Source organism: Molothrus aeneus, chromosome Z (assembly GCF_037042795.1).
Source record: "Molothrus aeneus isolate 106 chromosome Z, BPBGC_Maene_1.0, whole genome shotgun sequence".
Classification (NCBI taxonomy): Eukaryota; Metazoa; Chordata; class Aves; order Passeriformes; family Icteridae; genus Molothrus; species Molothrus aeneus.
In genome coordinates this window covers 12,259,977-12,287,590 of record NC_089680.1, presented here as the reverse complement: position 1 = coordinate 12,287,590, position 27,614 = coordinate 12,259,977, and the positions used below count along the sequence as shown (strand labels likewise).

General features: G+C 40.8%; 1 protein-coding gene across 3 annotated transcripts; it reads left to right on the top strand.

Moving 5' to 3' along the window:
• Positions 1 to 1,576: 1,576 nt before the first annotated feature.
• DAB2 (DAB adaptor protein 2) lies at positions 1,577 to 26,965 on the top strand. 3 transcript variants are annotated; one of them, XM_066568847.1, is made up of 14 exons: positions 1,577 to 1,714; positions 13,797 to 13,918; positions 15,059 to 15,198; positions 15,833 to 15,931; positions 16,243 to 16,374; positions 18,365 to 18,448; positions 18,993 to 19,040; positions 19,231 to 19,293; positions 20,091 to 20,720; positions 21,568 to 21,715; positions 22,281 to 22,808; positions 23,261 to 23,352; positions 24,216 to 24,283; positions 25,034 to 26,965. In XM_066568847.1, exons 2-13 carry the CDS (start codon positions 13,825 to 13,827, stop codon positions 24,276 to 24,278), a joined length of 2,121 nt encoding a protein of 706 aa, XP_066424944.1. In that variant the 5' UTR covers positions 1,577 to 1,714; positions 13,797 to 13,824; the 3' UTR covers positions 24,279 to 24,283; positions 25,034 to 26,965. The 3 variants fall into 3 exon arrangements, with proteins under 3 accessions (XP_066424944.1, XP_066424945.1, XP_066424943.1); XM_066568848.1 differs by having other exon boundaries at positions 1,577 to 1,729; positions 13,804 to 13,918; XM_066568846.1 differs by having other exon boundaries at positions 1,577 to 1,729.
• Positions 26,966 to 27,614: the final 649 nt, after the last annotated feature.

Genomic DNA, 27,614 nt, shown 5'->3' with positions numbered 1-27,614 from the left:
GTGCATATTGAAGGACCTCTTGCCATTTCTGTACTCAATGTAATTTCATTGCACCTCAAAAGGGCTCTTAAACTGCTCACTTCTGGCAAATGAAAAGCATTTTCCTTTATTCAAAATTCAATAACAAATAGTATAAATCATATCTTTAATCATTAGTGTGACTAGTTAAGGCATTTTGGTGCAATGTGCCAGGAGTTTGTTTGGGCAAAACACAGATGATAATCCTGCTTATGCCAGCTCCAGGCTGGCCTGTTTCATAGAAGTTGTTTTGTTACTGCACCATGTTTAAAGTAGGCACAATGTCAACCTTCATGTCAGGCAGCCTGTATGAGTCTCATAAAGGATGCTAAGTATTATTCTTTAAAATACGTACTGCCCCAGGACCAAGAAGCTCCTGTCCTGCTGGTGGGTGTTTAGCACAAGTTGTTCAAAACAATGTACAGGACAGTGCCAGCTGTACAAAACCAACTTTGTTAAGCATGAATTTAACTGTGTCCCAAGGAATTCAGAGCTAATCCTGCAAATACCGACGTGTGTGTAGCCAGCAACCTGCTAATTGTAACAAAATCCTCCCTACTTCTGCGGCATGCACTTCCTTCTGTGAACGCTAGGTTAGAGTATAAAAAGGCGTTTCTCGTGTCCTTTTTGGTTGAAATTAGCACTTTTCAGATGAAAGGCTGATACAGGCAAGTGAGACACAACTATCAGCTCGTACTCACCTCAGGCATGAGGTGAGGAGGAATAGTACCGTCTAGCTATTAATGAAAAATAAGAATACCATGCCATATCTAGAAAAGCATTGTCTCACTTAGTAGCTTTAGATGAGGAGGTTTGCCAAATGCCAGTTTTGAGCCTTGACCTTCCGGGCAGTAAAATAAGTTTGTGTTAAATATTTCCATATTTTGAACACTTCGAAATATCGATCAAATGTATCTATTCAGCAGGGAAAAAAAAAAAAAAAGTATTGCTCTCTCTTTTTTCTTTTTCTTTTTTTTTTTTTAATTGGGTAATGGTGCAGTCCCAAATGGACAATTTTGAACAGAAATTATTAAAAAAAAAAAAAAGGTTAACAGCCTTGAAAAGAAAAAAAAAAAAAAAAGAAGCACCATTCTGCTACAAGGACAAAAATATCATTTTTTTATCAGAGGTTCTTTCATACAAGTTGGAAAACAGCTGCACTACTCTGGGGGAAAATAACCATGATAGATGTTTGAATAAAGATGAGTGGGAATTACAAAGGTCAGGTCTCGATGTGACCCAGAAACTGAATTACACTGACCCAATATTTTGGTTCTGCAGGTCACAGATTAGGGGAAGATGGAGGGCGGGGAGGGTGCTACAATCTGTGGGTGCCGCTCGATCCCTGTCCCCGCAGGGTCCCACCTGCCTGTCCCCACGTCCCCCGTGTCCCCGTGGGGCTCCGTCCCCCCGTGGGAGCCTGTCCGGCCCCCAGCTCCCCCCGGCCCCGCAGCGGCGGCTCGCAAGGGGTTAAACTTGTGAGCACCGACACGTTGAGGGGGAGTAGCCAAGACCAAGCAGCAAAAACATCACAGCGCATTCCTGGGTAGTCGTCAGCTGCCAGCATCTGATTAAAACCATATCGCTCGCTGTGAGTGGCTAACTAATCTGAAGGCGAGAGTGCAACCGAATATTTAACCGGGGCCCCGGTCCCAGCCAGGCTACCGGCTGCGCTCATCGGATCATGCACGGAGCGGTACGGATCTAGCCCGTAAGGAGCTTTGCGCGCCGGGCTCGGCTCTCGCACGGCCGGGGAGGGAGCGAAGGAGCTGTCACCGGGGGAAGAAGATTTTTTTTTTTTTTTTTTTTTTTTTTTTTAAATTTTATTTTTCGCGACGACGCGACACCGTGTGCCTGCGGCGGGGCGCGGGGCACCGTGCGGGGTGGGCTCTGGCATGGAGGGGCGCTGAGTGCCTGCCCGGCCGGGCTCGGCTCCGCAGCCGCTCTCCGGAGCCGCGGGGGCCGCGCTGCGCCGGGGGCGGCGGCGCCGCGGTGGCCCCGTCCCGTCCCGCGGGGCTCTGGGCGCTGCCCGAGCCGGGCTGCGGGCTGCCTGTCCCGGCCGAGCTGCGGGAGAAGCCGCCCGCATCCTGCTCCCGGCTCCGGCGGGGCGGGCGGCCGGGGAAGCGGGAGAGTAAAGCAATATAAACGCTCGTTTTCGGTTCTGTGTGTGGGGAGGATGGGGTTGAAATCATTAAATGGATTAACTATATAAACTCTAAATGTCCTGGGTTTTATAGCCAGTTATACTAAATAACTAGTATGAAAGAAGCTCTCCAATAGCAGAGATAATGAGAGTGCAGGTTAGGATGCTGTGAAGCAGGAGTAGGGTTTTGTTCTGTGTTTGGATAGAGTGTCCTTGCTGGTTTTGATGGAGCACTCCTGTCTGCCAGTGAATTTCTGTATGCTACTTCATTCTGGGGTAGACTGGGATAGCTCTAGATGTTGACAATTTTCTGGAATTAGTCTTCTACAGTGTCAGAGAAACTGGCTTCTCAGGTGATGATACATAAAGTCTAGTGTCCATTATATGGTGACACTTGACAGTGCCAGTGCGGTGAGCCGTAAGACAAATGCAGGTGTTGCCAACATAGATAGATCTCCTCAGGTGGACTTCTTTATAAAGAGGTTTTACCCCTCAAAAATGTTGAGACTGGTTACTCAAATGCTTTCTACAAATTCACTGGTAACGCTGATGATTTTTTTTATTTTGAGAGTTGGAAATTTTTAAGGCTTCTCCTAATTAAGCTAAATTTGGCTTACAAGGGAGCATTTGTTTCTTCACAAGTCTTTTGTAACTTTCATAAACAAGGCTGCCCAAAAGTAACCATATCTGAGAGCATGAAGGTAAGCTGTAGGCTAAAGAATGGCCATAGGAAGAATACTCTAGGCATAGAATGCTCTAGGAGGGCAACGTCTCTGTAAATAGACAAAATTAAAGATGCAGATTCCATTTGAGAAAAAATTTAATTATGAAGGTGTGTGCTGTAATTTGTTGTGAAGACTTGATAGGCAACGTTAAACAGAAAGGATGGCATTGTGTCTGATAGTGACCTCCTAGGCAATTATAATGCTAGCAGGTCTTTGTGTCAGCTTCCATCAGGACCTTCCGGGAGGTACGTGAGGCTGGAGACATGAATTGTAATCCACAGAAAATCTTTCCAGCTGAGCACTCTCTAAGGGGGTCACCCACCACGTCGGTTCAAAGAATCACTGCAGTTGTATCCAGCACAATGCTTCTTGAGCCACAATCAGCTTTTCAAAATTCCCTGGATGGTGTGAGGATGTGGTCACATCTTAAGCAGAAGTTTTTATTAATAGTAGGTTTGTTTTGGAAGAAGGACAACCAAATGGTAGCAAAGGTAAGGAGGATGAGAGTGCTGAATCAATGTCAGGTGAGTCATCAGAACAGAGGCTTAATTAGCAAACACCATGATTTGGTGCACAGGAAAGCTCAGTGTAAAATTGAGTGAATTTTTGTGAAGGTAAAGGTGATGTCTAATCTGCTATATGCCTTCTACAATGCTGCTAAGTATCTCTGCACAATCTATTTTCTCATTGAGAAGAGCATTACTTGTTAAACCACCTGCAGACCAGTAGCTGCTATAGATGTACTTCTTCTTGCTCAAGGCCTCTATTTCTCAAGCAGATATGAGAAGAAAAACTCTAAGTAGGTGATTATAATGTATGGAAAGGGTAGATTTTTGTAGCTGTGTGAAAGCAAATAAATGCACTTAATGTCAAGGAAGGGTGAATCCAATGCGGCTGCTCAGAAATCAAAGTAGAAAAGCCATAGTTGGAGATATGATGTAAAAGTGCACCAATATTCCATATCTATTGGGTATTATTGCTAAACCTGCTGATTTTTCTGTCTTATTGATGCTCTCCTTTCCTAGTAAACCTCAGACTTTTAGGAAATTTGTGTGACCAGCTGCGTTAACCCTGGGAATGCTCATGAAATTTATTCAGCAAGGATAGCAATATGTGACCACTACAGAAGCATGAATTTGCCTGTACAAAGCAATAAATTCCACATCTAGAGAAAGCTAGCTTGATCTGGAAACAGGGCTGATGCAAATTCTGCTTGCTAGCTAGATTCTCTCAAAAGAAACGTTGAAGCAGCATGAAGGTAACTTTGTAACCTGCAAGGATTTTGGAGCAGAACTTCAGATCTTGCATAGAGACAAATGGATTGTTAGTAGAATCAAGATGATACCACTGGTATCGGGAACTGCCAGGAGGACTTAATGAGCTTCTGCTGTGAAACACAAACAGGGATAAGCCACTACTTGCTACCTCAGCATGGACTCCACAAAAGTACAACTTGAGGTTGTGTTAAAGAGATCAAATCAAATAAGCTGTCTGAGATTGTAACTGAGAAAAAAAACTGGCATTAGAAATCTGATTCTGAGGCTGTGCTTGGGTTCAAGGGTCTCAGGGTTATAAAGAAGCTGGATGAAGAATAGTGTCAGGCCTAGTCAATAAACAAGAGGTACCAGTTTCAACAGGATTATCTTGTTTATACAAGCTGGGCAGTTGAGTGCTGAACAAAGCATCTTCTCCCATCCAGGTCTTCTCAGCCCTGGTTGATGGAGACATAGACCATTCTAGTCTCTCCTCATCTGAAAGACTATGCCTTGCATATGCTCTGGAGTGCTTGAGGATGAAGTGTCTCAGCTGAAATGCCCTGTAGATATTTGCCCTTAATTATCTATGTGATTTTAAAATTAATTTTAAAAGTTTTTAACATCGCTTCATAGCTGGTGCATGTCCCCTTAAATCTAAAAGCTCAGGGCCAGTTAAGGACAAATTATTGGCCTTGGAGCTGAATTTCCTGCTGTTCTGTCAGTTCGTGTTGCATGTTCATCTTAAGCAATAAAATGAGGCTTATCTCTTCAGCAGAAAAAGTAGGTCTAAGAGACAGGATAATGGACCTTCACCTTGACAGTCAAGAGGCTTGATGGCAATGTCAGCTAGGAAGTTGTGCCTCCAGCAAAGTCTATTCAAATCCTAATGCTGATGTGCCACACACCTAATCATTTTAGCCCCATGGCTAAAATGCCTATGGATGAAACCTTCCTTTTAGGAGGGGGCAAAAGAAGTTGGGAGCACTAAGGATGCCGTTTTAATATTACAACCTGTTTTTCTACCTTTCAGATCTCTTCTGTGCCCTGTCAGAATGCGGTCATTTGTGCTTTGAGGCAAGGCACAAAGGTCACTGTATGTGTAAGGACTAGTTTTCTAGTAGCTCAAATCACAGATCTGTCTGCAAACAATGGCTGCCCTGGGTGATGGAAGGTAAACTCTAGATCTGACACTTCTCCTTGTATGCTTCTGAGGGATGGGGGCATCCCTGTAATGTGCTGCCAAGACTATCACAGAGATGGAAAATTAGAGAGATCCTGGTCAAGATTGCTTTATAGTCTGGATTTATGGATTGTAGTGTAAACTTCCTCTAATATGTGTAATTATAATTACTGGTAGGGAAACTTACTGTAGAACAGTCATCTATGAAACTCTATCAGCTGTTCAGTGGGATACCTACTGTAAGAACTGTAGTGGAACTCTAAAATTCCTGATTAATCCTTTCTTACCTCTGGTACAGATCCTTCTGTACCACCTTTTTAGATTTGAGTCTTGTGTAGTTATTCATTGCCTTTCTTGCTGCAGATACAAGGGAGAGCTGGGGGCCTTGGTAATAACTAATCTTGAAGGCAAGTGTAACCTTAATATTAAGCAATATGCTTCATAATACTTAACAAGACTTGAACTGCTGTAGAAGAACCTACAACAAGTAGGCTCTGCAAGCAGAATTTTCATCAGTCTTCTCAGAATACATAATGAACATAATTTGCATCTCTTACAAGAGGCAGTATGGAGTGACTCCTGTGGCAGTAACTGCTACAACAATCTGTGTATTGAGAGGCACAGTGTCTGGGGGGTAGGTGGAGTGCTCTTCAGTTACTGCTGGGATGAATGTTTAATGATAGGCTTTTGGCTGCTCATGGGATAACCGGGCTGGGTAAGCAAACTGCAGCACCCAATAACGGGGCCAGGATTGCATGGGTTTAGGCTGTCTGAATGCAGGAATAGTACAGGAAATTCCTATTTATCATACAGATAAACTTGTGAACCAGCAGAGAACACACTTAAGAATAAACTGTGCAAAACATATGCAATTTCTCTCAGTACAGCTTGCATATACCCAAACTGCAAAGAAGGATAGCAGCGCCAGCAGCAGACAGTTAACTGTATGCAGCTGACATAACCTATGATAACAGCTTCAATATGTGTGAAGTTCCTGCTCTGAGAAGGAGGGGTGAAAAGCATGGTTATTGGCAAGAGTCCTTCACTATACTAGCAAGCAAGAAGATCAGAAACAGGCCTTCTAGGCAGGAGGGCTTTAGGAATACAGTTGGAAATGAAGTGTTTGATTTGTTGTTCAGTTCAAGCTCAATGGCATCTGGGTAAACACTAGCTGCCTTGAATAACAGCTGCTTTGCTTCTATGTTGTTTGATATAGCCAGTGAGTCTCAAGAAGGAATATTGGTAAAAGGTTGAACTGTAGGCACTGCGGCCACATTGATTGAGATTCCTCATCCCTGGGGCAGGTGATGCTTTCCTTAGCAGTGACTACAGCAGGCACCTGAGCTCTGGCTCAGGTGCCACTAATTTGTGAGGCTTCACAACTGGAAACTAGAGAGAGGTATAGAGGAGTGCTCCCTTGGCAGGTTGTAAAATATGCCATCTTTCTTGAAGGCTGGAAGGAAGAAAATTCTTGTGGATAATTTAAATATGTAATCTAATTAGTCTCTGTTTCCAAAGTGATAGCTCTCTATCAAGAAAGGTATCCCAGTATGCCCTTACAATTTCTTTCTAAGGGAAGAGTTTGGAGTTCAGATGTTGGTATTGCTGGTACTAAAATAATTTCTTAATTCAATAAAGTAATGATTAGGTCACCATAGCTAAGGAACAGAGTGGGAAAGGCTGTTATCAAGCTTTGTTGCAGCATTATTCCTGGAACAAATAATAATTTAAGGTGGACTAGCTAGATGTTTGGGCACTACCTTTGGATACTGAAGTTCCTGGCTGAAAAATAGTTCTATCAAACACTATGACAGTGCTAGTTAGTTCATCTTGTGATTAAGTCTTCAGGGAACCAGAGAGCATGAGCTTATTTAATGCTTTTCACTCATGAATTGGTATTGTTCAATGTGAATTGTAATGTTCAATATTGTTCGTCAGGTACAGCTTATTTAAATTGGTCATTACTTCTCTTGAGCCCACTGCTTTAATCTTCCTGCAAAAGATATATTTATGTCCATGACAAGTGGAAGAAAAATCCAAAATAGAGCCACTGCTGTAGCTGGGTTGACAAGTGACTTATTATCTGTTCAGAGATCATGTGCTTGAAAGCATAGTAGAATGATAAAAAAGTACCCAATTGAATTGCACCACTTGAACAGTATGACCTGTTCAGTCTCAGCTGCTAACTTAGTGATATTCTCTTGGCCATGATTCAAGTGTGTATGAAACACTTTCAGGAACTTGAATTTCTATGTTCTTGCTAAAAACCAAGAGGTTCAGAGGAGACTGATGTGATGAGAACAGACTGTTCTGTTCAAGTGATGAAATAGCAGCTGGCAAGCTGGCTGAACGGTGAGCTCTCTGTGTGGTTTCACAGGCGTGATCCTGCACCAGCAATGGTACATGCCAACATCTGTAGCTGACATGGCTAATTAGTGCACTGAGATCTTTATCTGCTTTGTAGCTGGTACTAGGGAAGGGAGCAGCACGAGGGAGGTATTCCCTAATGTGTTTAGTGCTGCACTTCTATCCTACTAAGCAGATGAAGGTCACCCTTCCCTGTTTCTCATTATTGCTTGTATATGATGAATGCAGCTGGACTATATTCCACATCCTGCAATATGTTAAGTGCTGTTGCAGTTTATTCCAAACTGGAATTGGTGTTGACAGAGGAAGCCCTTGGCTTAAGTCTGCCTTTAATATCTCAACAAAATACCAATCCACCTCTTGGGTAAGAAGACAAAACATCAAAGAGGGCTTGAAAAGCAAGTTGCACGTTGGAAGTTCCCTAAAGTAAAATCCTGTTATTCTAGAAATACTTGGTTGAACAGGTAAGCACCTGGTTTAACTAAAGTCACAATATCAAGCAAATGATCTCTTGAACATAAATCACATTTCTACCAATCTACAGCCTAAGCAGGACAGTTCAACAGGATTTTTGAACTGAATGATGGGTGCATTGCTAATGTAAGCCTTACTGAATTGTGGGAATGACAATTAGCTGCAGTTGCCAGGCAGTGTAGTTTAATATCTTTTTTATCTGTCTCTTACAAGACAAACCATGGGACCTTTGGTTATACTCTGCAGTATAAAAGTATGTATTCAGTCATCTTTCTGACAAGTAATACTGCTCTTGCATTCCAGACATGGCTAAAACTGCAGGTGAATAGTTCCCAAGCTGTCTATGAACTTTCTTCTACTACTTGTCTTCATGCAGGTATTAGTCATGTGTAAATGTGAACACATCAGATATAACCTACCTGTAGGTAAGACAGTTACTTCTCATGGATATTTGTTGCTGGATATGCCAGTTCATAACAGAATAGTTTGATTGTTTTAATAGAGAAAACAGGCTAATGTTAATGCTTGAATCAGAACAAGCATCTGGAATGTTCCATCTAAATCATTGTAATCTCTTGTGTCATGTTACAGAAGGTTTATTCAACTTTAACTCTTTAGACACTGCCAGATACTAGAGCAATGGGTGTTCTAGCAATAAAAGAAAACATTTAAGATTATATTTTATTTGACTCCTTAGCATGAGTGATCCTGTTTAAAAAGCAAAAGTCTGATTAGTACTTTTATGTTTTTGATTTATTAATGCATGCCTAGGGCTTCTCAAGGCTACTGCCATTGAAACAGGACAGGAACTAAGCAGAAAATGTGATAATCAGATGGGGATTGCTAGATGTAAATGTCAGTCATTGTTAGATGTACATTGTTTGATGTAAAATGTCAGTCAGCCCTACAGGGGCTCACCCAAATCTGCTGCTGTACTCTTGATGTGAGCAGAAGGCTGCCAGTCAAGACAATTTACTGATAACAGACTATCTGGCTTTACAACTTTGACTCTTCCCAGTCACTGTGTGATTGCTGTTCAGCCTTTAGTCTATTTTCTTAGCCTGAAAACTAAAATCTTGAATTCACTTGCACAGCCTTCTAACCAGAAGAACCTGAGTAACCCTTCAAGAATGGTGGGGTAGGAACAACCTGCCCCAGAAGCATGTTCAGCAGTTGAGCTGTTGCTGTGCTTCCTGATACTAGTTCATCCTAACTGTATTTCACTCAGCAGTAAAAGCTTCTCTTGTCCTTTCTTGGCCTTACAGATTCTAATTCAAGGTTAATATTTACATGCAATAACTCTTTAAGCTGAATCATGTACTTGTAGGGACAAAGAAGGAGCACAGGCTGTGAAGAAGACAAAGTATTGGGCTGCTGAGCAGATGTTTAGCTTATCTACCTCTGACTTTTTGGGTGTCCCTAACCTCTTAGATAATGTCTCATCCACTTTGAGACATTTATATTTGTCTGCTGAGGGGGGAAAATCTGTCTGTTGGTGAGGATTCTCTTTAGTCCTTAATTCTATGACAAACTACAGCCATAATGAAGATTCTCAATTCACTTTTGCACAGGACAAAACATAGTCACTAAGGGTATCTATTGTGTCTCCACCCCTTTCTCAAATAAAAGATATCTGTAAAAGCATCTCTAAGGGAAACGAAATGTTTCTCAACAAAAATTGTTCGGCATGTTCTCCCAAGTCTTGCTAAAAAACAGGTACTTCAGGGATGACTTGTCATTACTGACAGCCCTCTCTGCAGAGAGTTTAGGGAAGGCACCAACAGTGCAGTATACCAGAAGTTATGAGACTGACTTTCCTGAGGTAACTGTGTAAAAATGAAGTACAAGTCTTGAATGGAGAGTAGGTCACAGGTCATACATCAAGCACTGTGCGTTGAGGGCCTGACATGGTGTTTGTCTGAGGAGTCATCAGCGTCTATCTGCTCTCCACAGGATAGTCTCTGAAGGAGAGGAGGAAGATACTGCTAGTGGTCTCTTTGCAAGCCCTGTCTGGAGTAAATTGAAAAGCGGGTGAGAAAAATGTGTATGATATGTATGTGGTAATACAGGCAGAGCTTGGTGCACTTCTCCCAAGGCGGCAGCATCTGTAAACCTGTACTCTGGATTTTTGAAACAGCACATTTAGCACAGCAATGAAGATGGGCCATACAACTGATTAGTGAGTAATTAATATGTGGTGATACCAATGGACTTGTCCACATGGACGAGATCCAAACTGCTTTAAACTAAGTGCTGACATAGTTGCTGGGGTAATGACCTTGTTCTTTACTATGCCAGCATATCTGAAGGCTCAGCTGTCCTTTCACCCTTGCATACAAGCACATGCATCTCTAACCTTGCCACATTTGTTGGCTGACTCTTTTGAGATGGCCTCAAAATTAAAGTGTCAGAAAACAATTTTAGCCTTGTTGCCTTCCACCTGCAGCTGGAGCAAGGAAATTCTAAGGGGTTGAGTACTGTGAAAGGAAGCCCCCAAGAAACAAATGGAAGATTTTTACTTTATTTTAGTTACTTGCATGCAGTAACAGCACACCAGCACTTTCCACTAAGATAACACAAACTTAAGTGTGATAAAGACCTTGGCTAGCTTTATCTTGAATGTAAAGCCCAGAAACTTTTTGAAGAAAAAAGTATTTACTTGTGGTTGAGGCTCTTTTATAGCGAGCAGAATAGATTACTGCTAGCTCAAGCTACATGTTTCCCACCACCCCAGGGAAATTTTAAGGTGAAGACAGAGGCAATTTAGTGCTGGACACGTGGCTGAGTTGATATATTAACTCAGATATCAAGAAATAGTTATTTAAAATATGAACACATATTAAGCTTGCCTTTGTCTATCATATGTTTTTAGTTTCACTAATTCTGTGGTTTCTGAGGTGATTTTCAAAGACACCAAGTTCTCCTAAGGTATGATAAATGACCATCATGTACTGCAAAATCTCACCAGGAAACATGAGTTTTGGCAGATCTCAGATATGAGAGTAGGTCCTGTAAAGTAGCCAGAAGGCCCTCACTAGTCTAAAATTGCATTGCCAACACTAAAAATGAGCTTTCCCATAGTAAGACAGGGTATTTGCAAAGGTTCAGCCACACTTGTGTGTATCCCTTCCCGTCTTCCTTCACTGTGGGGTTCTTTGCTATCTGGTTCTATAAAAATTTGTGGTCTGATTTCCACACAAAGGAAATCATGGAGGCAGATGGCAGTGATAATCAGAGATGCCTCAAATGCAAAGATGGCAGCTGCATGTGTAGACATAGACCAGTTTACAGTTGTCAAAGTGAGGTCTTGCTTGTGCATATTTGCTCCTTCTTAAGTTATTTCTTTTTTATTGCCTCTTAATTTTACTTCAACGTGTGATGCAAGTTGGATTCCAACACAGCTGGGTGTAGCTCTGCAAATTAGAGGAAGAAGGATCACTGACAGGCAGGATTCACTGCCTTGAGGTTCTTATTTCTTCTTTCCAGAATGGAGCTAAGCAGCATGTCCTAAAGTTATAACTTGGCTTTTTGAGAGTACATCTTATTTCTCTCTTCTGGGCCTTTTCCTTCTATTCTCTCAACAGTAATCTTCCATACAGCAGTGGGTGTTTAATTAATGATCCTACCTTAACTCTCTTCCTTCCTTTATTTCTGAAGGATCTGATAAATCTAGGGAGGGATTCCTTATGCTTATGTCTAAAAGATATCTCTACCCAAAACTATACTATCAGGCAAGTAGCTGATAGTAACTCTTCTTTCAGAGTAACTAAGTAGCTTAGTTACTCTGAAAGAAGAATTCAGTTGACTTTATTTTATCTGATTAAAATGTGGATTTCAATAGGCACAATCTGTTTCAGCATTGTTGCAAGTATTCTGCAAAATCCCTGTGGGCTTAATAGCTGTCCCTTGGACCCTTTGTCAGAATGGACACACAAGCCACTCTTTCAGTGATAACATTTCTTAAATAACCATGGCTTGCTAAAAAAACTCCTCCTCTAACATGAATTTCTACTCGGAACCACTTGAAACTTTCACAGCAACACCTTTGCTCCCTTGCATCAAATGTTCCCTAACCATGGCCAGATAAGTTGCTTACAGAGGAGAACAGGTATAGCTGACAGTTCTTTCCCATTTGAGCACCCTTATCTCTGTTGATTTACTTGACCAATGCCAAATGCAATTCACAAACCATCCGGTAAGAAGCTAGGTCTAATTTTGCTTAGATTAGCTAGTTCCCTAAAGGCCTTCCTCCTGGTTAAATGGAAATGGGGGCTTTCAGAGTGGTATTCTCTGTTTAGGACCTAGGAATTTGGGTTCTTCCTGGGTTAAGAGTCAGTTAAGAATTTACAGCCATTACTCAGTTACTGGCAAGCTGGTTGAGTCAGTCTAGTTAGCAGTAAATTAGAGGAGGAAGGGAAGGCAGGAGTGAGAGCAAAACTCTGAAAGTACATTTCAAGTAATGTGTTAAAGCTTCAGCTATTACTAAGGAAAATGAGGAATTCACTATTGAGACTAACAAACTTCTAATGCAAGGGGCTATGCAATGCTTCAGTACTTGTATCTACATACAAATTGTGTCTCAAATGCTAGATAAAAGGGATGTCTTGGTCAGCAGCTTGCCTGGATGTAGGGTGAATTAAAAAGGAGCACAATTATTTAAATATTATTAGTTATCATGTAAATAATTTCTTGACTTCATTTGTTATCCTAAAATTCGAGGGACTAACTGCAGCCATTGCAATATCCCAGAGAGAATATTGATAGAATGGTAGCAGATGTGGATATCCAATTCTTTCTAGCTTGGTTTAGATCTTCATAACTCCATAAAGCTGCTCTGAATACCTCTGTTTGGTAAGAGTGAACGCTTCAGCTGTATTGGAACAAAACATGGTGACTGTAATTTTTTTTTTTTTTAATTTTTGTCTCAGAGGCAAAAGGGTCATATGGCATAGAGGTAAGTCCTAAAACTCCATAGTTTCTTGTCGATTTGCAGGGTTTTTGAAAATCTAAAGTTTACATGATTACTGTTAAGACAAGCATGTGGGGGGTTTGGCATGAGGTTCTGTTGTGTTTTTATTGGAGCAGTCTGTCTACAGCCTGAGGAAATTATTTGGTTTTACCTGTTGGGTGGTATAACCTCTGATTTTGCTGGTTATAAAAACATGAACAATATCTACTGCATCTTTTGGGTGTTTTGGTGCCATCCTCATAATAGTTTGGAACAGATCCTAGCAAATGTTTCTTGCATTCTCTCCTACACTACTTTAGAGATGCAGCTGGCAGTGCTGAACAAGAATAGACCAAAATGCCTGAGGTTCTATAAATAGCCTTAAAAGGTAAAAAAAATCTTAAGATTGACAGATTAAAACATGCTGGTGCAGCCCGTTGGTGTAGATCAGTGTGCCCTACTGCTTGGGTGTTACTGAGGTGAGGGTTCATCACCTCCTGGCAGTGACTTCATGCTCTGTGTGGTCTGAGTCAGACTTGCCATATGATCACTCCTTATGGTTTCAGGCTTTGTCAGGCATCAGTGTGCAGCAGAACTTCAGGTGGACTAAAAGCTCTAATAAAAGTATTTCTTCTTCAAAGTAAAATATTAATTCTGTCTTCTAACTGTTATTTGGGTTTTTAAGCCTACAGTGAACATAACTGGCCATAATCATGTCTACTGAAGCTGAAACTACTGCTACCAACAGCCAGCCTGAACAACAGGCTCCACCAAAGGCACAATCTTCAAAGAAGGAAAAAAAGAAAGGTAAGAAATTTGCCAATACTAATATCACCCTCCCACTACTGCCGAAATAACTCTGAGTTTACACCTGACCAGAAGAATGAGTAAATATGCCAATATAATAAACTTAACCAGAAGGTAGGCTTTTAGTTTTAAAAGCTTTTTTCCAGCCTTAAGTTCTAAAGCTCTCTGTTCCACTGTTAAGTGAGTCATTTGCTGAGCCTGACAAGTAAGCAAGAGCCCAGAGAAGAGAGATTCTTCTGAGGATGTGACCAGACCCTGGAGCATTGTGGTAACTGTTAGTCTGAACTTTAACCTGACTCCTCCCGAGCCTCCAGAAAGGAGATTTGTGCTGAATACAAATTCTAGTCCAGAGAAGCTAGAAAACTCATTCCATGAGAATTATTGTATATCAGATAATAGATTTTTTTGCTAGATTAGATCATGTAAATATAATTACCTCATATAAAAATACATACCTAGGTACATACTTGAGCAATGTTGAACATGCAGAGAAGAAAGTAGTTCCTAGTAGCAGGACCAGCAGAAATAACAAATTAGCTAAAATCCCAAATGCTTAGGACCAAAGTAGCAGGACTCATTGTATGATGGCACTGATATCAGGTTCTAGCATGTGAACTGGGAGGTTCTTTTTGCACAGCAAGAAGAGATCTGCCTACCTCAGAACATGGGGATAACACCTAAAGGCCTTACTGAACGTCCTATATGGCCATGGGAAGTACCATTTCTGCATGGTGTCTTTAATTCTTAGCACCTATATCTACTTGACTGTTGCTTATCCACATTTTAGTCTTTTATGTGGTGAACAATTGTTCTGAAGCCCTGAGACATTAAGCACTGGGCTCCACTCTTTGAACTGAGGCTACATTCTGCAAGAGTACGGTGACCTTAAAGGAGTACCTGTCTAGCACTGCACACAGATTGTTAGTCAGCTGTACTCAGGAGACAGTTCTAACATGTACTTGGTGTATACTTATATGGTGTATATTTTTTTTAAAGATCATGAATCTCAACATAGCTGTTTCTATCATTAAAAAAAACAAACAAAACCAAAAACAACCAAACCAAAAAACCCAATCCACCCAAACGTAAAAATAACCTCAAAAAACAAACAGACCCACCAAAACTTTTCTCTTTCTCCAGGGCCCGAAAAAACAGATGAATCTCTCTTGGCTAGATTCAAAGGTGATGGTGTAAAATACAAGGCTAAACTGATTGGCATAGATGATGTTCCTGAGGCAAGAGGAGACAAAATGAGTCAGGATTCAATGATGAAGCTGAAGGTAAGGGCTTGATCTGTCACGTAAGGACCAATCTCTGGTTAGCCTTCAAAAAGCAGATCAGTCACTTTGGCAAAATTTCAGATACAGCTTAATGGTAATGTAGTTACTAACAGCACCATCTAGATGGATGTTGCTTCCTGTACTGTAACCTCTGGCTCAAAGGACATTTCTCTGAAAGTCTGGGAACATTCCTTTGGGTCTGTAGGCATCCAGTATGAATGATGGCAGTATGAATTTCATCAAAAATTATGAGCTTGGGTTTTGGAGGGGAAGGGGAGATTGCTGTGAAATTTAACACTGACCTCAAAGCACAAGTTGGCATCCTGTGTCAATGGTGACACTGAGAGATACAGAAAAATTAAAAAATAAATTAATCCCTGCAGCAACAAAGACCATTGCTTCTACAGTGCAGAACACTCACATACCTTCAACTAGACTGAAAAGCAGGTAAAGATGCTGCTACTGCAGCAATTTTGTGAACTAAAACCTCTTTTAAAGCTCTAAAACATTTACAGAGGAAACCATCTAGATCTGTGGTATCACTTTACACCTAAGCAGTCATATATTACAAAGAACAAGTTAAAGCTCAGTCCAACAGAAGTCTCATGGATACTTTGGCATTCATTCTGTTTAGGGAATGGCAGCAGCAGCCCGTTCCCAGGGCCAACACAAACAGAAGATCTGCGTAAACATCTCCCTCTCTGGTATCAAGATAATAGATGAAAAAACTGGGGTAAGATAAAACTTTTCTTCTTAATGCGATTCTTAAAGCTAGTGAGGCAACTGGAAGTTAGACCAATATGAACTAGATCCTTATTTGGATGGTATACCTCACTTCCACATATAAAAATTTGCTTGTGAAATGTTTGTGATGCTGAAGAGTCTTGTCAGAAAGACAGCTGCATCCTATTGTGATTAATCAAAGGCTGATGAATCTGAGGTTTGGACTGAAGATCTTTTACAATCATCCTAACTACAGAGAATAGCAGCTATTATATTTACAGAAATTTAAACCAATATTTTTTGCTTTTCTCCCAATTCCAGGTCATAGAACATGAGCATCCAGTAAACAAAATCTCCTTTATTGCTCGGGATGTAACAGACAATCGTGCCTTTGGCTATATATGTGGAGGAGAAGGCCAGCACCAATTTTTTGCCATAAAAACAGCCCAGCAGGTATGAATCAGACACTTTCTTTCATGTGCTATGGATAATGCTGTTGTGTAAATATTTAACATGTGATAAAGGTCTGGTGTTTTGTGATAATCTTACAAAATTCCTCTGGGGAATACCAGCATGCATGGACAGATTTTATTGAAAGAAAGACAATAGGAATTGACTGTGTCACCACTGGCTTCTGTCTTGTACAGTTTCTTTGTAGTCCAGAATAAAATCCCTCAAGTAGTCTTGGTTACTATGATTAACAATACTTAACTTGTCTATGAAAGTCATTAGTGAGATGAACAGAGCCATTAGCACAGGCTTCCCACTGTGAAAGTACTAATTCTTAAAGAAAATAGCCAGAGCTTCATTCTGAATTAACAGAAATATAGAACTAGTTAGTCTATTCACATGATGCTTTGCCTTGTGCAGCAAGGAAATCACTTACTCAATTGCAACAATGATTCTGGGGCCTGTAAATGACAGATCTGGTCCTCCTAGGACCTCCTAACCTGAACTTGTTGGGAGGGATTCTGATCCTTCTGTGATAAGTTCCTCACATGCAGAAATCCTGTCTACAAGGTTAGTCTCTCTGAGGGGAATCTCAATACTGGATTCTGGAAAAAGCTACTTTAAAAAATACCACAAAGAATTATGCAGCTTCATAAACAACCTAAAGTTAGGTGGTTTTTATTTATCAGCTTGTCTTTATAATGATTTTATAATAATCACTATAATGACTTGATGAGCCCAGACTTCAAAGCTAGATTTTTTTTACCCATTCCTACCTGCCCTCCTGGAGAACCTGTTGGCAGCTTTGGACCCACTGCAAGTCCTCCACTGAGGAGCTCCTTGTTGGAACATGTTAGTACTTCAGTAACAGCTATAAGGCCTTCTTTTAGGTATTTTTTATTAATTTGTCAGCATTCTGACCAATAATTGTATTGATTTTGGTGGCATTGTAGGTTAAGCACAAAAGCCTTTTGTATGCACTCTGGAGTCTATTCCTTCGGTTCACCATGGGGTGCTGCTTGCCAGCCTCTAAACCCAGCCAGGCCTTACACAGCTCTTGACTTGCTGCTGTGTGTTTTTGTCATAAATTTGTAAGTAAGGAAGTAAGTAATTTGTTTGTAAGTAAGGGCTTCTGCAGCTCTAGCCTGCTGCAGCTGTTACTCCTTGTTAAAGGTGATGATTCTTGCAATGGCTCTTCCCACAGCTGCATGCCTTAGACCCCTTGATTAGGGGAGGATGGTGCTCAGGTGAAAGCAGTGAGATCTGTACAAAGGATTCTCTGCTTGTGCCAATGGCAGTGGCTGAAGATGGGAAGGTGTCCTACTCCAGGCACTGACAAGTGTTCCAAAGCAGTGCAGCTAAACTCACCACCATCTCAACAACAACATTCTTGTTAATGGATGCACAGGGCATGCCTTGCCTTTATAATCCACATTAAACTGTCATCATGTCACAGATCCCATTTAAAGCTGGTCTCTAAAGCTTTACACATTTGAGGTGATGATAATCTTACTTTATGCTTGCCTTGCTCCTTTGCTATTTGTACACTGTTTAAAGTAAAATAGTATTATATATAGAAGTTTTCTCCACATTCAGTGCTAGAGTTGGTAGCAAATAGACAAATGCAAAATATTCTTCCTCTCTGGAGATTACCAGAAGGCTTGGATAAATTTTGCAGTTCTAGGACTTGCCATGAACTTAAGAAGTATTGCCATTAGCTTTTTAGCAAAAACATAGCAGGTTAGCACAAATTCATGTACAGCCACTTTTGTAGAGTTAACAACAGTTCTACACTGTTTGTGTTCTGCTCCTCTTGGATTATGCATAAGCAGAATCTTGTATGAAGACTAAAGAGGTCTTTAAACTCCTGATTTTCCTGTTAGCTAAACCTAAGTCCTGCACCATTTAGGGAAGCTTGGCTTGTTGCACTGATTGCAGCAGTAGAAGTCCAGGTAAAAGTAATACATGGCCTAAAATCTACATTCTTTTCCAGGCCGAGCCTCTGGTTTCTGATCTTAAGGACCTCTTCCAACTAATTTATAATATGAAGAAGAAGGAAGAAGAAGAAAAGAAAAAGGTGAGCAAAAATCTAGAAACTGCAGGAGTCTGCATAAAGCTTGTTTCAATTTTGGCTGACTTTTGGGCTCTTGTAAGACTTGATGCTAAGCTCTGCCTAAATCCAGAAACACTGGAAGCTATTGGTTGGCAGTTGCGCCAGGTGTCTGACTGCCTAGGTCTGGTGAGCTCCTCCAAAGTGAGAGACTTTTGATATTCTACATGATGTTTAGGTATTAAAAGTCTTCTTTTTTCTTTAGAGTGCAGTAAGTAAGACTGAGGTAGGTCACTTCCACTGTGAAGTGGAATCAGCCTCTGTTGATTAGGTATGCTGCTGGACCACATCTAACTTTTACTTTCTCTATGCTGCCAGCATTATGAAGGCAATGTCAGATGCCCAATTACATTGAAATGGAAGTGAAAAGGGTCTGTGGATCTAATATTTAGTAGTAATCTCTCTCATGCTTCCCTTCCCTGTCACTTGCTTTTTAAAGCCCATGAGTTCCTTGCTTAAGGCAAATTTTGAAATTCCAATAATTTCTGACACTGTTATCCATCTATTACAGAATGATGGTGAAGAACTGCCTGCTGATCAAGCTGAAAAAATGAAACCGGTAGGTTAAATTTCAAAACTTTTTGTTGATGGCATTAAAGAGTCCAAAACTGACTGTCCCCATATTGGGTAGGAAATGCAGTGTTTATAGTGTTTACTGCAGATTTTACAGTATATCTGCATGATGATTGATTCTTTTTCTTGTGAGAGCTCTAACAGATACCAATTCTTTCAATATTTCTGGTTTCAAGGGAGTTGACCAGATGGACTTGTTTGGGGATATGTCAACACCCCCTGATATGAGCAGTCCCACAGTAAGTAGAGTCCACCTTACTTGCCTTGGCTTTTTCTTTGAAAGCAAATTTAGTCCTAGTACTGGTTTTATTGAGACATCCGCCTAGCAGTCATCACTGTGCTAGTGGGGTAGGGCCATAAAAGTATCCACTTAGCCACTAGATGTCATTCTAGTACTTAATTCTACTAACATCGTTCCAGTAGCTCTAGCTCAAAACTTGGCCTAATTGCACAAAAAAGTGTATGAGCCTTATCATAGCTCAGTGACCCCAAAAATCCATCATGTTAAACCTGGCACTGCAAGCCACCATCAGCAGGATGCAGTTGGTGCTGTCAACCCAGCCAGTGACCAATTCTCACCCTTCTTCTGCATGTTTGGTGGAGAATTATCATGTTACCTTCCACTAGCTCTACAGTGTTATTCTGAAGCTGAGACTGCAATTTGAAGTCATACCAAGACAGTGTGATTTCACAACTTGTCAGAACTAAGGACTGGAACTCAAGCAGGGGTCTGTGACTCAGGTGAAAGCCTAGGTGTAATTAGTTCCTACTCACTCTACAGTCATTAGGTTGAAGAATAAGTATCTGATATTTAACTAGGGGATCTGAAAACAGATGTTTCAGTATTGGATTTCAGGGACTAAATAGCTGTAATTTGACTATAAACACCAGTGCTTTCCTGTGTGATTTTGACTATTTACCTGTATAATGTTTTGGATACTAGGATCTCTTCTTTTGCAGCTATTTTCTTTGATCTTTTTCACTGTGCAGCAAAATCTATGTATAACTAACTTCATTTTTCTCTCTGAAAAAATAGGAAGCTAAAGAGATTCTGTTAGTGGATTTTAATTCTGAAATTGAGACCAAACAAACCTTTGTTAAAGAGGATCTCTTCTTGAATGGCATCACAGCCTCTCTTCCACAACCAAAGGCACAGACACCCTTCTTGCCTGAGAGTTCTTTCTCTACCAATCTCAGCTTCTTTCCTACACCTAATCCAGACCCTTTCAGTGATGATCCTTTCACACAGCCAGCCCAATCTGCACCACCTTCATTTGATTCTCTAAAATCTGATCAGAAGAAAAGTCCAACTACCTTGACATCAGGGGGTAATGGTGATCCAAATGGTGATATTGACTACTTTGATAAACAGTTTGACCAGATTTCTAATAGAACTGGCAAACGAGAAGCACTAACATGCCAGTGGCCACTTGAGAATAAGTCACCTGCAGCAAGAATTCCCAATGTGATACCAGAGAGAGAAAGAAATGGCTTTCCTGAAACCCCAACAAACCTGTTTCTGGAAGGTGCTTCCAAAGGAACATCTCTGCAGAATGGAGTAAAACTGGATTCTGAAAACAATATCCAACTCACGCCACATGAGCCTATAACAATTAGCCCACCACCACAGAGTACCAAGCCAGGAAGAGGAAGGAGATCCGTCAAGGTGAAGAGTGTTCAAGTAATTTATGGTGATATGCGTGATTTTATTTGGAGAAGCTGGGTGAAGGAAGCTTTTCTTTCTTATTACTGTATAACTGGCTACCTAGCTTCACAACATGTCTGCTTCTGCCTATCCTGCTCACACTAACCTCTCTGCAGCCAAAGTACCTTCTAATATCTATGAATGAATGCTTCATAGTAGCTATGGTCACTAAATTCTATACTCTCTTCTTTAATGCTGCCATACTCCTGTAAAGGTCTGGTAAGTATGCTGCTATGCATATTAACACTTGATATCATGCCAGAATCTGTTATGATAGCAGTATAACCTTTTATGATAGCAGTATGCCCATCAACCTAGGGTCTCGTGACAGTAAGATACTAGTACTAGCTTACCAAAGCCCATGTGGTTTCTCAGTATTTGCCTACTGAAGGAAATTAACTTGCCTGATTAGGCAGAGTGTAGCCCTGGATCAGCTTCATTTGTCTTGTACTCAAATTATGCAAAACTCCTGGCCTTGCCACAACCACAGGGGTTTCTGCAGACTAAGCTGTAGAGTTTAAAGGGGTAGGGTGCAGAGGGAAGCTCACTTGTAGCAAATAATTTAGCCATCAGTCCTGCTCTTCTGCTGTCGGTTTGTGACTACTACAGATTTTACCTATTTAATGCCATGTATCTCCATAGGCATGAACAAAAGGGTGATGTTTGAAACTCCTATACTCCAAATGCTACATCAAAACTCCCTCCTCTGCTTTAGATGAAAAAAGTCTCCTTTGGACTCTGGACTAGGGAGCCCTGATTGTGCTAGCATGTGTTCTGCCATGGCATCTCACTGTCCTATTCTTTCTAGGCTGCATCGGATGACTTGTTCAGCTCAGACTTCTTTGTGCCATCTACAGAGAGCCTGAGCTCAGGGCCACAGCCAGCAGCTTCTCCAACTAATCCACTGGACCTCTTCAAAAAAGGTTCTACCACAGCATCTCCATTGGCTGCTCTAGGTTAGTTTACAAAAGTAAATGTTTTGCTCTACTCCAAGATATCTTCTAACACCAAAACATGGATTCTAGTCTTCCTTTACTTCTTTTGTAGTGCTATACCCTTTAACCCATGTGCTGTTTGCCCGAAACTATTAAGTTCTGTGAGTGCTAAACTCTGCATCCTCAACTGAATCAGGATTAAAGCAGTTACCTGCTTCAGGTACACAAGGCTCAAGTGAGCCAAGCACAACTTGAGGTCAGAGTAACATTGCTGCATAGTGTCTTAATAATAATTTAAACAGGAGCAAATCCATCTGTCACTTTTGTGCTAGAATTAAGTATGTTCCTTCTTCCCTTACAAACAACCTCAATTATGTCCTTGCAGCACTGAAATGCAGCAAAGTAAAAATTTAAACCCTTTCTCCCACCACCTTTCTCCCAAATGATTTGATTTGGAAGTGCAAATCAAGAGATTTTTGCAAACACTACATGAAAATCTTTTGCTAATACTGTTTATGGAATTAATGCACTCCTGCTTGTGATCTTCAGATGATTGAAGTGCTGTGTAACAACAATCTCCCCCCAGGTGGCTTGCCAGTAACTTCATCACCGTGGACCCCACAGACAGTTTCCTTCACTCAGGCCTCATCAGTCTTTCATGGGTCAATGATGCCTGCTCAGTCTCCAGGATTTACTCAACCACTTGCCTTTGGTACTCAGGCAGTGCCAGGCTGGAACCAGTCTTCATCTTTTGGTGCCACACCCGCTCAGTCTTCTGGTCTCTGGTCACAGCCAGCACAAGTTACACCCAGTTCCTGGGCACAGCCAGCCAGTGCTGTGAATCCCTTCCAGAGCAGCATGTTCGCATCTCCAACGCTCCCAGCTCAGACAGCCTCAGCACTGCCCTCCATGTCAACAGCAGCTAGCCCACCCCAGCCACCACCCAGAACTACGCTGCAGAAGGAGCTGTCCAAGAAAGAGAGCGATGCGTTCATTGCTCTGGATCCACTTGGGGATAAAGAAATGAAGGATGTCAAGGAAATGTTCAAAGACTTCCAGCTGACAAAGCCACCTGCAGTACCAGCAAGGAGAGGAGAACAGCAAAGCCTTTCAGGTGCTCCTGGAGTTCTCAGCAGTTACTATAGTAGTAAAGTAGGCATTTCTAAAGATGGTACAGATCATGATGAAATAGCAGCTAGCAAGCTGTCTGCCAAAATGACTGGTTACATTTTGGAGTTAATGGTTACTGAAATAGAAGGTTGAAGGGCTGGCTCAACTAGAAAAAGCGAAGACTTAGCAGCAGTATGGCTGAACACTGACACCTAGTGCCTGAATCATTTGACAAGAACGAGATAAACCTAAGTCTGTTGATAGAATTTCCACCTGTTTTAAGCTTAGTGAGGGACAGGCAGGAGTTAATATTGTGACTCAAAGTCACTCCAAGAAAATTCCAGTTAATTTTTTTTTGTGTTTCTAATTAGATGAGCTGTGGTGTTGCTATACAAGCAGACCTGAGTGGTTGCTAAATCTGTCAAGTAATTATAACAGTATGTCTCTCTTTTTTAGAACCACCAAAGCCTGTTCCTCGACAAAGTGCGTTGCCAGCTGAAGGCCTATTTGAGAGTCAAGATAAAACAGACCCTTTCAGTGCCTCATCTGTAAGTAGTAAAAAAACCCAACAAAACAAACAAATAAAAAACAAAACAAACTACAAACAAACACCCTAACACCAAAATGCCCAAATGACATCACCACCACAAAAAAAGCCATCAAAACCCTTTTTTTTTCCTTAATAACTATGTTGCCAATGTTTGAGCACTAGTTTAGTTCTGGCTTTAGAGGCCACACAACAAAAAACTTGCATCTTTGAGGCTAACATGTGATTTAACAGAGGGTATCTGTTGTAAGAAGGTTAACAAAGGTTAACAAAGCATTATTCCACTTGGCTTGGCACCACAACCAGTTGCCCATGGTGCAAAGTCCTGTAGTATTGGGACACTCTACAAAAGAGTACCACAATGTAGCTGCAGAAATACTCCACTTTGGTTATACATTAGACTCTTTAGAGCAGACTGAGCCATGTGGATTGTGAAGCTCTCTAGCTGAACAAATGAGAGGTTCCATGTTCAGGGCTCTGTACGGGAGAAAGTGGCTTCACCAGATCACTCTAATTGAGACAGAGCACTTAAAGCCGTCAGTGAAAATTCTGGATCAATACCAGAGTGCTGACTTAAGAATTCTAGCATTTGACTAAAATATACTCATCATGACTCCACTCGCTCCAAAGGAGTGTCAGTAGCAAACAGTTTTCTGAAGAAAAGTCCTTGCCTTGGACTAGCATAAAAGCTAACATGGCTTAGAGCCCCCTTCCTTTTTTGAAGCAGTACAGTAAATGTGTGTTTAGCAGGAGCTATGAAGTATTCTTTTTCAGGTGTTTGAACAGGAAATAGCTCCTAGAGCCATGCAGTGTAAATCTGGTGAAAACTGGAAATCCACTAACAGCTTATCTCTCTTTCCTTAGAAGGAATCTCAGAATCCACCTTCTGGTCCTTTTGATGATCAATTTGGTAACCCATTTGCATAGATCAGGTAAGTCTTCCATTAACAAGCCAACCTACTTCATCCTCTGAAATTTATTGAGGAAATGTTTGGCAAAGAGATATCCAAAAACTGCAGTAGCTTCACACTAATGCTCCCTGAAATACGGCAAACAGTGCTTGGAGGAACTTCTGCTAGAGTACCTCTATCAGATTTGTACATAGCTGTAGTCTGTCTAAGCCTAGCCAGCTTCACTTTGTTAGAAATAAAGACTTCATTCTTTCACAGATTTAAATCCCAAGCCCACGGTAGATGTAGATTTCCTTTCCTGGAGGAAAATTAATGACTATATACATGCTGCAGATCTCAGAGGAGCTGACTTTAACACTTTCAGATACCTGTGGGGAATGTTAGCATAGAGTGCTATTTATTCAGCATACAGATTTCTGAAGTTTAATCACCTCAACAATGGCTGTTTTGGACTCTGGGTAAATTGGAATAAAACTAGAGTAAGGCTACTAGACTCTTATTCTGATTTTTTTATCAAAAGCTGTTGCAAGAATTTTTGTTGCTAGAAACTAATGTAATTTGAAGTTTCATACCATTGACTGAAGAGCATGATCTACTGATCCAGCAAATCTTCTCCCATACCCTTCAGTCTTCCCCTGAAATACTGTTTTGCTTCTGATAGAAGAACAAGTGTTGATATTTATTGCTTGAATTTTGTTCTCAGTGGCTCTGTTTAAGCAATAAAGCACAATTCATAACCATCCTAACACTAATTCCTTTCCATCATCCTAGGTGTAACCAGAAAAGAACAAATGGAATAACTGGACCTCTTCTCAATGTGATTTTTCTATGTGTTTCACTTTGCTGTCTGCTATTCTTGCTGATGTTTCATGATGTCTGCAGTCTAAACTATATCCAGGTGGATTGAAGCATGGACCCGCAAAGAACATGCTGTGAAGGCAATAATTCAGGGCAAAGCAAATGGGGATATTGACTCACGCTGAAAACCCAAATTCAAATTGGTGGATGTTACCTTTACTTTGGTTCTTTGCACTCCTTTACAGAGAGGTTGGCAGCACTGAGTAATGTGTCTTGTACCACTTCCCTTTACATAGCACTTACTGTCCCAAAAGAGGGGAGCTTAATGTTCCTAGGGGAGAGGTGTTGCCTTTGCATAAGGGTGTAGAATTAGTAGCTGAAACTCCACAACTTAAACAAGTAGGTCAGCTGCCCATGATGACAGCAGCAGCCAGTTGTAAAGTTAAGGGGATGCTACGGAGGTCTAATTGGTGACTGCACAGAATACTTGGTGTCTTAGCCACAAAAATGTAACTATGTGTAGAGGAAAATAATCTAATATTGGTCTATTTAACTAAAAGTAAAAGCATCATTCCACCATAAATGTGTCATTAAGGGACTGCGGAGTCTGTAACAGCACTGCTGAAGCCCTGAGTACTAGAGGCCTACACTGTAAGCTGAAAAACTTCTTGCAGAACATTTAGGTAGCTGTGGACACTAACTGTTGTCTTGGTGCTAATGTGGCAGTTTTCAGGGAGGGAAAACTACTAGGATTACTTTCCTGTTAAGGTGGCTTGGCAAACAAATGAAACAAGCAGGTGGGGTTCTTGCTTATATCTCTGTGAATCCCTGATGTGCTCATTTTGATTTGTCATTTGGTGTACTGGGGTATGTTTCCAGCATGCTAGAAAACAAAAACACCAAAAAGGCTTCACTCCATGCCTAGGCTCCTGGTGAACAGATGCACCACCTCTGTGCCATTAATGTGAGGTAAAAAAATCATCTCTTGGAAAGCTTGCCTTTTCTCAAGAGCCTCTTTACTAACAGGCTTTGGAACCAGTTACAACTGCCTGTGACAGCTACATTCTTGGCCAGTGGTGATGACTGATGTGTCAGAAGTTTTTCTGTTAATGTTAAGTATAAACTTGAAATGTTATTGTTAAATCAAATGCCTAAGCCATTGCTAAACTGGAGAACTAAGAAAGTCAACTTGAATACCACCTTAGTACCCAATACAGCCAGTCATGCAATTAGTCTTGTATACAAACTTCTCTTGCACTTTCTGTAATGCAAAAATGTTTTTAAAAATTAAAAAAAAAATCATGAATTTAAGTATTTGTCTCAAACTGGAAATGTAGAAACTTATTGATGTTACACTGTTATATAAAACTGTAGTACCTGTTACTTAATGGCATTAAAAAGAAGCAACTCTTCATACCAAATGAGCATCAGTGTGGCTGTTAATTCTGTCCTCTGTAACTGTCTTGTGGTCTAGTTGACATTAGAAGTTCAAAGCCTGGCGAGAATCATTCCTCATAGATTCTGTAGCTGTCTGATGGCGAAGTGCCTTTCTGTAACTTCTTGCATAGGTCCTGTTCAACAAATGCTGTGCCATATTAAAATATAAAAATCTCAAACTGATTTAGTAAAAACCATCATTAGAACTTTGGCTGCTCAGCCTGAGCTTGTTGATGTTGAAGATGCTTTCTTGCTTCTTTCTGCCGGACTGTGGGAGCTAAGTACTTAAATTGCATTGCACTCAGAAGTTTCAATAATTCAGCTTGTATATTCCAGCTTTGCAGGAGATCTAAATTGATGCTGGGAAATCTCAGTTAGAACATCTTCATGTGTTCAGAAGAAATTATATACTCCTTTAACAGAGATAGATTAAAAAAATAATAAATCCATTAGCAAGCTGCTGTTTTAGACTTTTCTTCTTATTTCTAATATTGTTTGATGGTTAAGGGGTTAAAAACAACTCATTGCAAGGGATTTGTTATCCAGCTTGAAATATAGGTCTTAAGAGGGTCTGCAGAATCACAATGGGGTTTTTTGGGTGTTTTTTGGTTTGGTTTTGGGGGGTTTTGGTTGGTTGGTTGGTTGGCTTTTTTCAGTTTGTGGTTTTGTTTGTTGTTTTTTGCTTTTTTATCTTCTTGACTGCATGGCAATATATCATTTAGTATTAAAAATAAAAGGACAGTTGACTGCCTTAATGCCAATATGAAGGAATATGTTTACCAGCATTTGAGTTAAGGATTTAAATCACTGCTGTTCAGATTTTGAAACGGCCATCAGGATGTTGTGCATCTGGCTCACCAGGCCCTCTGACAAGCTGGCCAAAGATACTTGCTGGTCTGCTAGCTAACTTTGAATAGCTGCTCACTCTGAGTCTCTGTCTTAAAGAACCAAGAACTGTGATAGCAGTTTTGATGAAACAATACAATATTACAAGTGTCTGTGTCTTGCATTCTTGCCTAACAAATGAGTTTTTTTGTAACTGGACTCATCAAGCTGGACTGAGGCTGCAGCAGATGAAGATTTCCTTAAGTGAAATAATCCAAATCAAGGCTTGAGC

Bases quoted from the DNA above. Each gene is read 5' to 3' on its own strand.
- DAB2 (XM_066568847.1), top strand. From the start codon at position 13,825: ATGTCTACTGAAGCTGAAACTACTGCTACCAACAGCCAGCCTGAACAA. The intron at 16,375-18,364 runs GTATGAATCAGA...ATTCTTTTCCAG, and splicing joins CCATAAAAACAGCCCAGCAG to GCCGAGCCTCTGGTTTCTGA. The intron at 19,041-19,230 runs GTAGGTTAAATT...TCTGGTTTCAAG, and splicing joins AAGCTGAAAAAATGAAACCG to GGAGTTGACCAGATGGACTT.